General features: G+C 31.8%; 1 protein-coding gene across 2 annotated transcripts; it reads right to left on the reverse strand.

Annotated features, from left to right (window-relative positions):
* Positions 1 to 9,973: 9,973 nt before the first annotated feature.
* LOC127719578 (N-methyl-L-tryptophan oxidase-like) lies at positions 9,974 to 15,817 on the reverse strand. Of its 2 annotated transcripts, XM_052225796.1 has the most exons (7): positions 15,621 to 15,817; positions 14,776 to 14,920; positions 13,349 to 13,838; positions 12,588 to 12,706; positions 11,404 to 11,505; positions 10,913 to 11,059; positions 9,974 to 10,366 (listed from the first exon to the last, which is right to left on the reverse strand). In XM_052225796.1, the coding sequence occupies exons 1-7, from the start codon at positions 15,735 to 15,737 to the stop codon at positions 10,125 to 10,127; spliced, it is 1,362 nt and encodes a 453-aa protein (XP_052081756.1). In that variant the 5' UTR covers positions 15,738 to 15,817; the 3' UTR covers positions 9,974 to 10,124. The 2 variants fall into 2 exon arrangements, with proteins under 2 accessions (XP_052081756.1, XP_052081757.1); XM_052225797.1 differs by lacking the exon at positions 11,404 to 11,505 and having other exon boundaries at positions 15,621 to 15,815.
* Between the last annotated feature and the right edge of the window lie 1,891 nt (positions 15,818 to 17,708).

A 17,708-nucleotide genomic window follows, 5' to 3' on the forward strand; every position in this document is an offset into this window, starting at 1 on the left:
ATGGATTTTTAAAAAAAATGATGTTTATGTGATACTCGTAGTAAAACCTTTAACTTAAGACTTTCAACATAAAATCAATGGTGAGTGAAACAGGCGAGATATTTCAGCGTGTGCACTCTTGTTTTAAAAACGTATAATATTTGAGAGCAAAGCAAAAACCTAAAAGTTGGTACTGAAAAAGTTTAAATTTGAATGCTCTAAAATTTATTGATGAAAATTTGAATGCACAACTGACAATTTAGAGAGAAACACCAGTTCACAAATAGTGAATCCTTTCCTGCACGGTGTTGGTTAGCCTGCAGAAATACCCATCATCATCATCATGATTAACGAAGAATTATATAATTTTAAAGTCATAATTTACTCTCATTGATACATTTTAAATGATATGTAAAATATGTGATGTATAATACAATTTTGATGGTACGTTACAGATGTTTAACTCACATAAAAAACAATCAATTGCATAATTGTTATAAATTACTATACCATGCAAGTTTGATTGCCTCGAAAACTTTTATATATTTTTCACCAATTCGTTTAATAGTTTTCATTTGCTCCATGTATTGTATCATACACACTTTAACCATTCACGGCTTGAAAAAAGAAGGAAAACCAATAAGTCCAATCAAAACAGACAATACAACAGTAACGGACCTACATTCTGCAGTTACTTATACTTTGACATTGCACAAGGTCATGGTTTTCTAAGACGTTTTATGACGTCTTTACACTAAATTCATTGTATGTGTAATGATTGATATTTTAGTCTGATATATGAGTTATTTACCAATATTTGTTGTAAATGACTTTGATATTGTTTTCATTAACTGCCATGGCCAGTATCTCTTAGATCTGTACTTTTTGTCTTTAGTCTTTTTGTAAGTTGTTTTCTTTTTGTCGATCTGATGAGACAAGGTATTTTTTCTACTGATGTTTACAGTTTATTCTTATGTTGTGCTTTCACACCACAGTCCCAGGTTGAAACATCTCTTTTGTCAAAAATATTGTCCTCAGCCGACCTTTGTTGTCAATGTCTAGATGTAAGTCATTATATGAAGCATCATTGAGTGGTATTCTTTATTTCAAATGCGATGGTATAGATGTGTTCAAAACAGTCACCCCACTTTGAATTATTTAGTGAGCGGACATAATCTATCAAGTGGAACGTGAAGCTAAAGGATCAAGCTGTTATTTTATCTGCTTATTACATTGAAATATAAACAACTTTAAATTACATGATAGTTTCCTGTAAGATGTATGTACTGGAGTTCCTCAGTCTTTATATTTATATATGGTATTTTGAGACAGTTATTTGTCTTTTCGCTAATTTTTGTTTTTTGCCATGGCGTTGTAAAGTTCTCTTCGACCTATGAGTTTGAATAAAGGGACTTTCGTATCGTCTGCGTCTTTTACTTTTGGTGCAGTAGCAGCAGAAATCTGCATTAGGATTTTGAATCCGTATACAAACAGTTTTAACCAAAACTTCAAGTATACTGTGTTTTTTTTTTTACTTTCAAACGCAACAGGTTTCTGTAGTGGATTTACAACAAGATATTTGACGTTTATATTTCAATGTAATAGTTTGTGGATTATTAATCTAAATGTCTAATGTGCAATTTTTCATCAATTTATAGTTCATTTTTCATGTCACTGTAATATAATTATAAGCATCTGTTTAATATACTGATACGTTAAAGGAATAACACCACTAATTCATACCCCTATGGCTTTCTATGTTAAATTATGCAACTTCAAGCATTCATAGCTATTTTGTCTTACGTTCAAATAAAGTGACAGTCATTTCATGTCAAAACTATACCTAAGCCTGACTTGCACTAAACAAAACATAACTTTCATTGCATATTAGAGCGCGCTGGTTCCCGGAAAATGGGTAGTACAAAAAGGTCTCCTGATCTGACCAACAGGGCAAATATGCCATCCTGTTTTAGTTTCATACATGTTTTATTATTCAAAAGACACTTTGAATAAAGGTTATATAGTATTTCCAAGTCATTAAGCTTTCATTTGAGACCAAAATTACTCAAATAGTTTACTTAATGACAAAGTTACAGGTATGCCTAGGAACTATTTTGTTTAAAATATGTACTACTTTCTTGAATGTACTTTTTGTCCGGGCCGAATTAGTGGTGCTATGCCTATATATAATTCAAAAATGTAATAAATTTAACACACCAAGCCAAAGAGTTCTTGTTATTCTTTAGCAGATGTACAAATAGTTATATCTAACAAATCAATTGTCATTCAACAAAAAGTCTCCGTTTTTAAATACCGTTACTGTTTAACGAATTTATAGTCAAGCTACAAATAATATATATTTAGAATAGTTACGGGTATATGTTGATATTTTCATCAATTTCACCAAATAATTTGTGATTTGTTGACGTCAATTATCCGACGTCTAGCCATTGTTAGTTTGTTTACCAAAGTAACGAATAATTAGAAAAACTACAGCAGTACAATACCAAAACATTCGACATCGAAACGACAGTTTTTACTTTGAGTGGAAAACACGCTAAAGTAGGCAGATAAGTTACCACAACGGTCATATGTCAGTAAGCATTAGATATGATTATCCATTAATACGTAATGTTAATGTTAAAGAAAACGAAAAAACGCAAATATGACATAGGACAGCACCAGAACAATGCTGAACGGACAAACTATTTAATTAAGAACTAGTTATGTTTGGCTACATACATGTGTATATGTTTCGGACCAAATGAATATTTGGACCATACGCGTATCGTCATGACCATATGCGTATACTCATATGGTCCGACCATACGCGTATGATCGAACCTTATGAGTATATACTCACTAGGTTATTAATGGGCCGGACCATACGAGTGTTAAGACCATATAGGAAAATTCTAACTTCCTCCTGCTCGTTCTTCAAACCAAAATCGACACAAGTTACTAACTGATATCCTTTATCTTTCACATATTGTATAAATCTTGGTGTATCTGGCATCTTATAGATAGAGTCAATTTAAAGTGCCTCTTTCCTGTCGGCTTTTCGGTCGGTAAGTGAAACCGGTCAGCACAGTCGTCAGTTGGGGCAGGGGCCATTTTTGCGGTGTTTAGATTATTTATATGTATTTAATCTCTTCTAATTTGTACTTATTGTCACTTAATTTATGTGATTTTGTTCCATTCAAACGAACTAACAATAATAGTAGTTTATTCATACAACCCCTCTATTTTTATTTTTCACATAAGTATAGAGGGACAGCACGCATAAAGTATTGTTTTTGTAAAATGGATAGGAGCATGCACAAATCAAATTACTAAACACAATTGGAATAATAAAGAAATTCTAATCAACTAAAAAAAAAACGAATTGAAACACAAAAAAACAAAGAAAAACTAAAATTATGCCCAATATGCCTGTGATTAAAACAGTTGACTTCTTGTTGATCGATTTATGTATATAGTTTTTGAAATTATTTTCCAAAGTCGAATTCGACATATTCATTAAGCTTCGTAAGGAAAATTCGGTAATGACCATGTAAAAATTCCTTTACAATTAATTCACCAAATGATTGAATAAGTCAAATTTCCATTTTTAGAAACTCTTTTTCACAATGTATGACACCCTGAAGGGTCTTTCATACCTTATACATTTTACAGTAATAGTAAATTTTCAACGTCCACTGTGTTAATTACCCAGTCATATGCGTATGGTCTAAATACTCCTATGGTCAGGAACATACATATTCCTTAATCATCTATTTGTACATCCAAAAATGTATTAGTGCATCAAACGTAACACTCTGATGAATACATCCTAGAAAATAGCAGTTATTTCGATTTGTCAATGCCATCTTGGTGAAGACCATAACGATAATTTATTTAAACTTATTGGCCGTGTCCTGAATGACACTGAAGCTATTTTGCACAAATAGCTGGTACGTTAAAACATATGAGTTTTAACCTGGAGCCACGTAGTTTTTTATCATTGTATTATACAGTTTGCTTCACGTGATACTCCTCGACCCCAAAGATTTTCTAAATAGTCGGCAAGTTTTAACGCATTCTCGTTAGGAGGCTTTCCAATTGCCTCAATCGTTTATAAGACATATAATTGTGTACGCCAGACGCGCGTTTTCAAAAGATTCATCAGTGATGTTCGAATCAAAAAATTTAAAAGGACAAATAAAGTACGCGGGTGATTTCTATGTTCAAATATATTCGTTTGATTTTTGGCGTCTAAACAATGCATATGAATTGAATCACAGTGTTTGGAGGTCAGGTATTGGTGAATCTCAGAAGCTTTAGATTGTAGCACTCACATCGCACAAATGGCATTCTCCTTAAACAATACAGAGTTAAGAACTTAAGACAATTCATCTTATACCAGCAGATTTCATTCTCACCAGTTTTTTACCGTTTGCTGAACCATTTGGGTCTTTCATGGTAATTGGCATTGTGTCATATGGAAAGAAAATAACATATACCGGGTTTTGAGTTATTCTTGCGTCTAACAATCAAGTGTTTTCTTCAATTTGGCCTTCTTTGTGCATGTTTACCAAACTAGTGGTTATGTCACTGCTGAATTTCGGGGTTAGATTAGCGTTTCGTTTTTGTAAAATCTCCATTATTTTTATAATGAGCAAAAAGTTAACATAATGACAAATAATATCAGGGATCGATAACGCCAAAATCATTAATCATTAAATAAATAAAATTTTCAAAGAGATGATTTCAACTTCACCACTTTGAACTCTTGGTTTAATATCTTCTCTGTAAGCAACGACCCTCTATCAAGAAAATCATTATAGGAAATGAATTTTCTGGAATATCGTGTCAATTGGAAGATATATAATACATATGCAGGCACTCCAGGAGTGTTGCTACACAGAAATTGAAAGTTTACAATTGGCAAGCTGAAATCATCTCTTTTGTCATAAAATGTTGTTCCAAACCGACCCTCTTCGTCAATTTCTAGATATGTCAAGAAATAAGGCAGGCGTAACTGTATTAAAAGTTAGTTTTTAGAATGCATCCCATCATTAGAGAAAAACAGAAGCCTCTGCTGACATTTGTCATACCAGAAGAACCTAACTTAAAATTATCAGCATAAGAGAAACATGTTCATACATATATAGCTTTAATTACATCCAAGGAAAGGCAGTCAAACCATATGATGTTGATGGAAAATACTGTGTTCAAGATTAAACAGACTAATATATGAGACTGTAAGTCAAAAAAACTATATTTCCGGTGAAAACAAGCTTTACCACCACTGCAACTGACACACTATTATCAATAAAGACCATGCAAACTATAAAATTGAAAGACAGAAGTTAAAACTAATGAAAACTTAGACGATACTTCGTGAAAAACTGAAAAAACTATATCGAAACCAATTGTGGGGGTGCAAAAGCAAAAATAGATAAACGATGTTCAAATCCCATAAGTACATTTAAAGTCACGGAACAGTATATGGGCTATGTCAAATTTGTGGGTACAATTTTGCATACAACTTTGGCTCGTTAAATTATATCTGAAAATTGAAAAAAATAATGTCTTTATCTCTTTTATTTTCCGAAATATTACGGATTGAATTCTTTCAAATTAGGTGAGCATGTGTATAGAAAGCACACAAAATCGGCGAAAAACGTTCATAAATTTGTCTTAAAATCATAAAATCTCCAATTTCAACATGTACAAATACATAGTTTTTTTTTTAAAACTACATGTTGTTGATACATGAATTTAGGATTTAATGTTCACCTAATTTGAAGGAATTCAATCAGTAATATTTCAGGAAATAAAAGAGATAAATGCATTATATTTTTTCTATTTTCAGTACAAGTTCATCGAGCCAAAGTTGTCTGCCAAATTTTAAGAAAATCTGTGACATAGTCCATTTACTGTAACTTGACTTTAAGATACACAAAAAAGATGATTTAGTTCATTAAAGGTGGATCATCGGTCTATATTTCCTCAGATACAGATAGATTTTTTTATACTTTGCCAAAATGAAGATTTTTCAATGCTTTTTTCAAAATATAATAAAAAGTATGGGTCACCGTGCTATTTTTTAAGCAACAAGTCGTGCAAAATTGCCAAAATTTGTATAGATTGTTCATGATAAAACACATTTTTGTGAATAAAAAAAATCTATGAGATCGAATTTTGAAATAAAATATGAGAAGATAGGTTTTATAATATGCTTTAAGAAAATAGGAATAAAAAATGGTGTCACCGAACTTGTTTTCTTGCTACAAGTAAAAAACGAAAATTTCACTATCATTCCAGTATAATGTTTTTACTAAAAGAGTTATCTCCCCTTAAATAGCCAAGTTGAAAAATTGATTCTTAAAACATACATATTTGGTTTTGTTTAAACATTTGGGATAATGCAATGAATCACTTATTTTTCTTCAGACATTCAGTCTTACACATTAATTGCAAATTTGTTTCAAAATTTGAAGATTTAGGCAAAGAACTAGACCGATTCTGTACTGCTATTTTACAATCCAAGATGGCGGTATACAGTAAATCTACTTTAACTACAGAAAAGCAGTGATATCCCTGATCGTACAAGAACTACCAATTCAGCTAGATCTTTTTTAAGATGAACTTCTTCAATTGGAACCAAAAATCGATTCCAAGATACTTGTAGAATAAATTGAATGACAGACCATTGAACAAAGTGACAATTAAACGGAAACTGATACTAAAAGTGCAAACTTTAGTATTGGAAGTAGGGACATCTTATATTGAAGGTATTGTACCTGAATGTGGCTGAGGTATATTACTTAAATCTACGTTGTTTTGACTCTGTTGGATACTTGTCGTGTAGACTGTAATACCACATCCTTACTTCAATTTATAACTTATTTTAATAGTCTCTGTGTCAGTAAACAGGGAATATGTGACTAACATATCTCAAACGTGATCACATGTTACAAGTTAACGAACTTTGATTGGGTTTTAACTTTAAGGGTTTTGCTCATTGTTGAAGGCCGTACGGTGACCTATAGTTGTTAATGTCTGTGTCATTTGGTCTCTTGTGGAGAGTCTCATTGGCAATCATACCACATCTTCTTATTTTTATATTTGAAGTCTAATAGGCTTCAAAAGTTTCAAGTAATTACTATACGGCTATACTACAATTATAAAATTATTTGTAATGCACTTACGTATTAATACTTTAGAAGAAAAGTCATCATCAGTGTGTCATTAGCATTTTGTTTTTGGCCAAATTGTGTACCAAATGGCCAATGTTAGGACATTTATGCCATTCACAACTCCCAGGTATGATACATTGAATAACTTAACAACTATTGAAATATTCAATGTTCCATTGGAAAAAAAATTTAAAGGATTGGATAGTTTCTTTTTGCAAGGCGCTCAATTGTCTTGGAGAATGATGATCCTAAATCAGATCACGTGCAGCCATATGGGATTCATCTCAAAGACAAAGGTGTTTCCATTCTGTCAGGGGGGATATCAAAATATCAACATTGCTTTGGGCATATTGATGCAATCGCACCAATAAAGACAAACGTGACTAAGACGTACTCCGACATGGCTATAGCTATCAGTAAAGAACTAATAAAATTATTATTCTTCTATAATCATTATAGTATCATACATCTTGTAAATTCATTGTTTGCATTGAACATAATGTCCGTCAGTCTGTGTCAAGCAATTATGTTTTGGTCAATCTTCTATCAAATATAACGAAACAGAATAACTTCAGATTTTGTCAACTTGTGACATGAGAGAATTTTTTTGGAATCTGTCAGACACCTTGTACTCATAATGTCTTCAAATGTTTCGTCGCACATTTCACCAGTACTACTGAGCAGGATAACTTCTTCATATTTGGTCACTTGCTTTGAAGTGATGATGAGTAACGCACGTAGAGCTTTGTTTATCTGTCAACACCAACTTCCTGTTTCAGATACTTTGAATTTCGATTGGGACTATGTTTAGAATGATAATGCTTTCATTTTTAATCTTTGACTTCAAATAATTTACATGTTGCCCTATTTCATTCAATATTTACTATTTATGTAAAGTTAAATGTAAAATAGTTGTGTATAAAATGTGCGTATAACAAGGCCAATAAGTATAAACATTCGCTCCTAAAACATGTAGGGAATTATGTTTAAAGGCTATGATCAAACATATGTTCTGATTTTATAAAACCTATTTAAAATTATTACATTGTTTTCCTTGTAATAGTTAGCACACGATTGGAAATAACTATTTCATGCACCCGAAGCTACTTTCTGGATTTACCTTCATCAGGAACGCTACAACCAAAACAATCAAAGCTATAATGTATCAGACCAACACACGTTAAAAGCGTAATGGTCAAGAGGGGCCTAATATAATGTGTCTCACAATTTTACTTTAAAAAGCTGCATTCTTAAAGGTGCAAAAAGTAAAAATAACAGAAATACCGAACTCCAGGGAAAATTCAAAACGGAAAGTCCTTTACTAAATTGCAAAATGAAAAGCTCAAACACACCAACCAAATGGAAAACAACTGTCATATTTCTGACTTGGTACAGGCATTTCTTTATGTAAGTGCAAGTGATTCATGTTCTCAGTTTTTTTTATCTAGAATAAAACATTCGTCCAATTGTATGAGCAATTTTAATGTAGTTGCATCGATCAATTTAAGTTATGGTAGATTAACTGTATACCACCACCTTGGATTATAAAATAGCAGTACACAGTTGGTCTAGTTCTTTGCTTTAAGTGCCAATCTGCCTAAGAATCAGGCAGTGGTGAAAACATGACAAACAAAAACCCACTCAGGTTGACATTATTTTTTGTTCAAAGTGTATAATGGTGCATGAATATAGCATTCGTTTCCTTGTCCTGTTCTGGTAATTCAAGATATAATTTGGTTGAAATGCACTAGAAATGAAAAATTAAGGGGAGCTAACTCTGTAATTTGCTATCATTCTAACCAAAATTTATCTAGAGATTTCTCGAATTACCAGACACGCAGAAACGAAAGACCTACCATTTCTAACTCAGGATGAGGGTAACTTCAAAATAGGATGGTTAGGTCGGTGGGTTTTTTTCGGCCATGTTTTGATTTTTTTCAAAATTGCCCGATTCTTACAAAGACTGGCACTTAATCTGCAAATTTTGAGACAGATTAGAAATTAATGTGTAAGCCTGATTATTTGAATAGAGATAGCGAAAAATAAGTGATATATTGCATCTTTTAGACTGTTTTAATAAATACCAAATATTTGTTTTTGTACGAATCAATTTTTCAAACAACCCATTTAAGGGGAGGTAACTTTAATAGTAAAATTTGTATAAAGGAATGTCATTTTTTTTTTTCGTATTTTACTTGTAGCAAGAAAACAAGTTCGGTGACACCATTTTCTATTTTTATTTTCTTAAAGCATATTTTAATAACTATTTTCTTATATTTTATTTTAAAATTCTATCTCATTGATTTCTTTTAATTCATAAAAAAATGTGTTTTATCATGAATAATCTATGCAAAATTGTGCAATTTTGCACGATTTATAGCTTTAAAAATAGAAAATTCTATATGAGAAAATATATACCGATGAACCACCTTATGTACCTTGATCAAAATCATCTTTAAAATAAATCAATTTTCATCTAAACCATGATAATTAGATTGAACAATACTATGGAAATGATGGATACATAATAACATAGTAATGTATATTTCAGAATTTAGATTACTAACAAGAAATAACTAGTTCTATTAAATGTATGCTACTAATGTAAAACGAGGCCGGGATGAGGTACCGTACTTTCTGTATCCAACTAACAAATGTTAAAATTTTCAATAAAGTATGATGAAATTTTGAAAAAAATGATTATTAAATGCTGCAGTAAATCATGCTGTAAACATTGCAGAAATGCATTGCTAAAGTTTGTTGGAATCCTAGATTAATGTGTAGAAAGTAAAATAACAAAAATACCGAACTCCAAGGAAAATTCAAAAACGGAAAGTCCTTTATCAAATGGCAAAATCAAATCCTCAAACACATCAAACGAATGTAAAACAACTGTCATATTTCTAACTTGGTTAAGTCCTTTACAGAAATTAGCTAGGTAACAGTTGCAGATGTAAACTGTTAGTTTGACGGCTTTTCTTTCATTTTTAAATTAAAATCTGTCTTTTCTAATGATGAATCCCATTCGTTTTTCATCATCATTACAGCAGCTATCCTGCCTATCTCGTCACTGGATTTTGCTGCATACGCATTCCCACCGACAGCGACACCTAGCTGATGATGTAGAGTATCTATGTACAGTCGTTTGGTTGGGGTTGTAGTTATAACACAGCTATCACCATGGTAGGAGATCGGATTAACGTCTACAAAAAAAGGACCAATGAAAAATCATGTCAAAGTCAAGAGAGATATAAGATAGTGGTCAAAGAAACACGACATAAAGACAAGCAACAGGAAGTAAAAAGTAAAATAACAAAAATTCCGAATCCCAAGGAAAATTCAAAACGGAATGTCAAAATCAAAAGCTCAAACACATCAAACGACTGGAAAACAACTGCAATATTCTTGACTTGGTACAGGCATTTCCTTATGTAGAAAATGGTGGATTAAACCTGGTTTTATAGCTAGCGAAACCTCTCACTTGTATGACAGTCGCATGAAATTCCATTAAATTGACAACAATGTGTGAACAAAACAAAACAGTCATAATAGGTTAAAATGTCAAAAATAGGAGTACAGCAGTCGTATTGTGTATTATCTTAATCACTATAATAACAAACAAATATGGAAGAGTTGATACAAGTCCCTATCACATAATAACACACTCTGAAGTTATATATACGAAACATGTCGAACCCAAAACCATCAGATGTAATAAATCTCTTTTATCTATACAATAGAAAACTAACCTTGTACGACAGACTTGAAAAGATCAACTGTATCATTTACGAGTTTTGTGTCTCCACCACTACAATACCATTCTTTTACTTCACAGCTGCTGGTAAAACGTTTAGTGGTAGCATGCTGTAGATGTCCTAGCTTTATGTAGTACTTCCCTATAATAGAAATTAAATACATCAATTGTTGTCTTAAAACTATTAATTGAAAAAAAAATGGGCAAATGAATGACGCTAGAAAATTGTCACCATTAAAAATCAATAAAAGACCAGTGTCGAAACGTTTCCCTTCGATTTATAGTATCTCATGTGTCATAGATAATAACAGTCTGGTGAAACGCATCAAACTAACCATGTAAACCCTGTGCTGATTGAATAAAAATTAAATTCACCAATCTTTAATATATCAAGAATAGATTGACAACCTTAAGTTAAATTTTAGAAAAAGAGTGGCGAAAAACACGAAAAGGATATTCAAAATCATAAGTCGAAAACAAACTGACCATGCCATGGATTAATAGGAATATCAAACCCGCGTGTTTGACGCGCGCTATCAAACTGGGTCAGAACAGCTGCTGTTTGATACCATCCAGATGATGTTTTGTCTGAAAATGTCAAGTTCTTCAAATTATGTAATTTATTTAAAGCAAACATGTGCTTTATGCAGGATATGTATATCATACGTTTTATAGAACAATACTAAATGATCACTTATATTAAGGGAACATGGACGTAAATTCGCGATCTTATGAAATTTTGTAAAACAGCTAGAGAATGTGGTAATGTAAATTCAGAATCATTGCGTGCTTTTATTACTGCGATTTTAGGAGAACGGACAAAAATGTGAGATTAATGATTGCGATTTCAAGAAATTCTGCATACAGATATATGTATCAGATGTTAGAATGCTAGTTCTAACTAATACTAGTATTACACATGAATTTTGTAAAAAAATAAAAACATGTATACATTCGGATATAACGTAGATTTGATATTCTGTAAATAGAAGACAAATGTATAAGATACACGTAAATATCGCAAAAATTATTGAATAATTTGACTTTTAATTGTTTTTTCATGAAAAATCCTGTCGTACAAATTTTCTTTAAACATGATATTTTATTACCACTAAAATTTCCGTTTATTGATATAAAATGTTTGGAGGTCATCGAGTTCGTTATTGCAGTATAAATAATTCCAGTGTATGTGCAATATCTATATGCGTCGATAGGTAAGATATTATGCACTATAGTTTTGCCTTTTTGCGTTTCTGCGCGCTGTGCAGAAGATTCAACTATTTTTACTGAAAACAAAACCTATTCGGTAGCCCATTATACTTTTAATATCAACATCAGTTTTAAGGAGAAATCGTTCGACAGGTTTTCTAGAAATAATATTTTAAAGTTAAGTTCGTGAACTTTTTTGTGATATATTCATATAATCTATACATTTTTAGTTCTATTTTCCGGATATTTAATCTCGGGCAGTGATGTAACAATCGTGAAAAATAGCATCGATGGTTTTTGTGCTTATATGTATCATAACCATGGGAATATGTGACACACATATACCAAAAAGTCAACCAAATCATTATGCATCCGTAAAACTTTCGAGGGGATGTTAGCAGTTACACTCTATTAAAAATGAATAAAATAAATAAAATCAGGTGATACTAATATAAATATACCATCTGGATATTTAATTGGCGGCAACATATACCAGCTATATTCACCATCTTTTGAGCGAGGGTAATCCTTCTTCCAATTATCGGCTCCTTTCCCGAAATATATTAAAGTAGGATATTTTCTAAAATTAGGCAAGGTTAAAGTTGTTTTCAAAATGGATATTATTTCAAAGTGAAAATATTTTTACTATTTAGTAGTTACATAGAAAAATTAGCTACTTTAATTCGGTATCCTGCATTGGTGACTATCAACGTTTTAAGTGTTAATATTAATAGAAGCTACATTTTACTTCACGAAACCAACATAACCAAAAAAAGAATAAAGACTATAACTAAAGTATACACAATGACATGATACTCCATATCTCAAAAACTACCAACACCAGTAAAACAATAACTTAAGCAAAGCAATACGAATGCCTGAAGCATTGGCATATCCTATTCGGAAAAGATATGGCTTTATATACTGTTAAAAACCGCAAACGCATGCAATCATTGTACCGAGATGATGTTAGCATTGATACCTATTTACTAAATATTATTAAACAAAATCTACCTTCCGACAAGCAATTGGATGTGTAGACTGGTTCCCAGTCCTTTATCTGTTTGGTTCAGATACCCGTATGATGCAAGGGAGAGAACCCGTCTATTAGGAGTGATAATGAACCGAACTTTTTTATTTGTGTGTATTCGACTTTAGTGTTCTGTGAAAAATAATAGCTTATAGGGGGATATTCAACTATTTAATATTATCACAATCAAACCTCATATTTGTGAAATCATCAGCTGTAACTTCAATCATAGCAGTGGTAAGTGGACATAACCCTACGTCCAATTCATGGTCTACAGGAAGTAGATTTCTGAAAGCTGTAAATGCACCAGTTGCTAATAGTACCTTTCTGGTTAAGACTTGTTTGCCTGATTCTGTTAATACACACATATTGCTATTCCCATCTTTTTCCATCTGGGTAACGTTTTCAACAATTTCATGGATGCATGCACAACCCTTGGATTTAGCCAGCTTAATTTGAGCACTGACCAAATTTCTTGCACTGATATGTCCGGCCTTTACTTCATATATTCCATGATCTATATCAGAGAAATTTAAAAGTGGAAACTTCGTTTTGAGTGTCTCGTATGACAGTATCTCGATTTCCAGCTGTTGTTCCTTTGACACCTTTTCATTGTCCATCATATATTTTGTATCCTTTCCTCCAGCTACTAATGAGCCAACTTCATCATAAAAGCCAATCCCTAATTCAAAAAGTAAGATTTGAAAGTAATGTGAACACAAACGTAATGTCAGATCAAGTTAAAGAAAATGGATCATGCTACAGACTTTTATAAGATTTTGCATACAACTGCTTTTATGTATTAACCAATCTGTGACCGTATTGGTTGTGAAAAACGTCTAAAAAGGACTTTTTATGGATTTATAACTCGACGAAGTTAACCTTATTTCGACGTTTTTTTCCACCAAGATTGCTACTTTGACTTATGTATACCCAAACTGAAGTCGGTAACTATACAAATATTTTACATTATTAAAGTGGAATTTGTTTTAGCCGCAACATATCAATTTGTAACAAAAATTTATACTGGTTTAAGAGAAAAGGTATTTTTTGAATAGTTTAGATACAGTTTTAAATAGATTTTATGTGAATTCTATTCAAATATTGAACTTTTCCAAGGATTTTTGTTCAGTTAAATTGATCATTTTTTCGATTTTCACCTGTTAATTTTACATGTTTGTCCTATGTTTATTGTTATATAGTTGTATCATTGACAATTATATCACATCTCCTTATTTTGATACATTTCCTCATCCTTTGATCCATGATGAAAGTATTCCCATTGGCAATCATACCACATCTCCTTATTTTTATATTGGTCACCTTTGATGAATTATACGAAGACATCTTTACAAATATGGCAATACATTATCAATTTTTTATTCAAAAATGATAAGCAATGTGAAAAGTTACTGCTGGCATGTTCATTTATTGATAGAAAACAAATTCAATCCTAACAGAGTGAGTGTCCTTACTTAACATGGTATTAATAATGCTGTATCTGTTCACTGAAGTAAAAACAGTCGTCATGCCATTGGGTTATACATTTTGTCATTTATTTAGCTATGTCAAAAATATTGATACTGAACCGCTTTTAGCTGATACCGAATCGTCATTACCTGAATCACTTTCTATTTGTCTGTACCTTGACATAGAGATACGTGCCAACTGTGTCCAGATAGGGTCATGAGCTAAACATCTCGCAATTCTTCCCTCATCATAGTGACATCCAAATATGTCTCTCTTACAATTGACATCTCTTTCCTATGACGAACAATTTCATATGCTATGTGTTAGCACATTATCGGTCTTGTTTTCATGCTAAACTTCTCTTATATATCGTTACATTAAATATCAAATATATTGATGCATATTTATATTATACAACTGTTCTAATTTCAAAATGTCAGTAATATGTCCTATTGAAAACTCATGAAGCTGTTGGTTGCTACGCTGTCCGATGCCTTGTTTTAACTTTCTCATCCACTGCTCCCTTAATATGATTTTTTCATTACTTTATTATTGCATTTACTCTCGTACTTGCCTGGTCCTGCCTTAACTCATGATTTATTAAATAAACTCTACATTCTTGAAGATCGTACAGAGACCTATAATTGCTTATATCCACATCATTTGACCTCTGGTGGATAATTGTCTTATCGGCCATCATACCTCATTTTTCATATCGCTGCAATAATATTATTTTCAATGACTTAATTTTTGTTTCTTTCAGACAAGAATAGATAAATGCAAGAATTGAAAGAGAACTCGATTGACACACCTTGTCTCGCTCACATCCGTCGTCAAATCGCACTTATGTCGTATTAAATGATAAGATTGGTATTTGATTACGATTTCAAAATGTTGATTCATTACATTTTTAATAGGTTTTGCATTGCACCTTAACGTTCCAGAATATTCATTGTCTTTACAATAATCTCCATATTTACAGTAGGGTAGTTACCTCTGGTTCTTCTGGTCCAACTAAACAAACGCGACCCCATTCTGATGCATATTTAGCTACTGCAGACCCTATCATTCCAGCTCCAACTACACACAAATCATACACGTCGTTCTCCATTTTGTTTGACTTAGAAATATCACTACATGTTCAGTTAGTAAACAACCAATTAAACACAATCGAGAATTACGTAATAATTACACTTTAAAATTCTGTTGTAATTGAACCTTGAAACGAGTTATGTCAATTCTAATAAAAGATTCAGTGTAAATTTTAACTTATTTTTAGACATTTTATTAAAAAAAAAATTCAATTTTATTAATTCGAATTCAGTGATATTATCTAAACATAAGGCCATATTGATCATCGTTTTTGGTGGTCATTATTAAGATCACTGCTAACTATATAAATAATTGTCTGTAATCATGAAAATCTGTTTATATTTCAAGTATGTTAACATTTTTGTACATAAGCATTGATGATTATACATGTACAATACACACAAAAAATGTAGTCGGTCTGTTCATATCAAAACTACTGTCAATCTCATATAATTCTACATTTTTAGCTTTAGTTATTTGTATATCATGCCATAATCATTCATTATGTATTGATATTCTTTGTATGTTTCTAGGTTCCAACTAGTACGTACTCAAATATTGCTCACTATTGTAGTACGAGTTTGATAAAGCGATGAGATCTTGATGTATATTTCATGATATAAATCTTTTCTATATGTTCTGGGTTTTTTTGCTTGTTTTTTTTTTTTTGTATGTGTTGGTTTACGATGGTTTTTATAAAATTGTCACAAACTCATTCTGATAGCCATAAAACCAGGTTCAACCCACCATTTTTTTCTTAAAATGTCCTGTACCAAGTCAGGAATATGGCAGTTGTTATCGCATAGTCCGTTTCTATGTATGTTGGCGTTTGTTTTTGTAGCAGTTCAATGTTTCCGTGGTTCAGTTGTTTTCCTCTTATAGTTGATGTGTTTCCCTCAGTGTTTGTTTGTGACCCGGTTTTTTTTCAGTTAAATCGATTTATGACTATTGAACAGCGGTATACTACTATTGCCTTTATCTAGATATGTTGGCGTTTGTTTTTGTAGTAGTTCAGTGTTTCTGTTGTTCCGTAGTTTCCCTCTTATTTTTTATGTGTTTCCTCAGTTTTGGTTTGTGACCCGGATTTGTTTCAGTTAAATCGATTTATGACTATTGAACAGCGGTATACTACTATTGCCTTTCTTTATCTGATACAAAATAATCGACACAAATTTCCCAATAGTCATTTAAGTATTGAATGATTGTGAAGTGTGTTACCTGCTTTGAATACTGAATATTAATATAGTTTTTCACTCATTTTTAATGGTAAATGAAACACCTATCAAAATTTATATCGTGTTGTATTAACTCAAAAACAAAAGTTTGCAAAAATAGACATTAAGATGTGCACACACGATCGTTTGACCATTGTCTCAAATGTACAATGTAATTGAATCTAGTTATAAGGAGGTAACAAGCCCTGCGTAAAACACACTTAAATAAGCACACAAAGAACAATATATCGTTAAACATACACATGGATTAATTCTGTACTTCTTTTAATTAGAAATTGATCGCTTCTTTGTGTAATTTTATTAGAATGTAAAGGTGTTGACCGAAGCATGATTTTGAATGAAGCGGCGCTTTAGCGCTTCATACTAGAAATGTATGCACGAACAACGCTTTAACTATCCTATATCATTACAAAAAGAAGCTACTAACAAAAACATGTAAGACACAAAGTACCAAAAGTTGGTTCAAAGCCTATAACAGCTAATTAAAAATCACGTGTCAAAGACAAAATCAATCAGTACATATCCATTGGATTTAGAGACAACATAAACAAAGAAGAAGAATACAAACATGACCTGGTGCAATGCCAAAATATATGTATCGACAGAATGTAGAATCATAAATAAACAAAATTTCACAGTTATATAACAACAGGAAGTCTGAAAAACTGAAAAGATCCTAGGCTTTCAATTTTTGGGGGTTCGGACGTTCTTGATGAAGGTAAGTTAAGAAAATCGTACACATTCTATGAAGTGAA

This window comes from Mytilus californianus, unplaced genomic scaffold, assembly GCF_021869535.1.
Source record: "Mytilus californianus isolate M0D057914Y unplaced genomic scaffold, xbMytCali1.0.p SCAF_11, whole genome shotgun sequence".
In the NCBI taxonomy this organism is placed as follows: domain Eukaryota; kingdom Metazoa; phylum Mollusca; class Bivalvia; order Mytilida; family Mytilidae; genus Mytilus; species Mytilus californianus.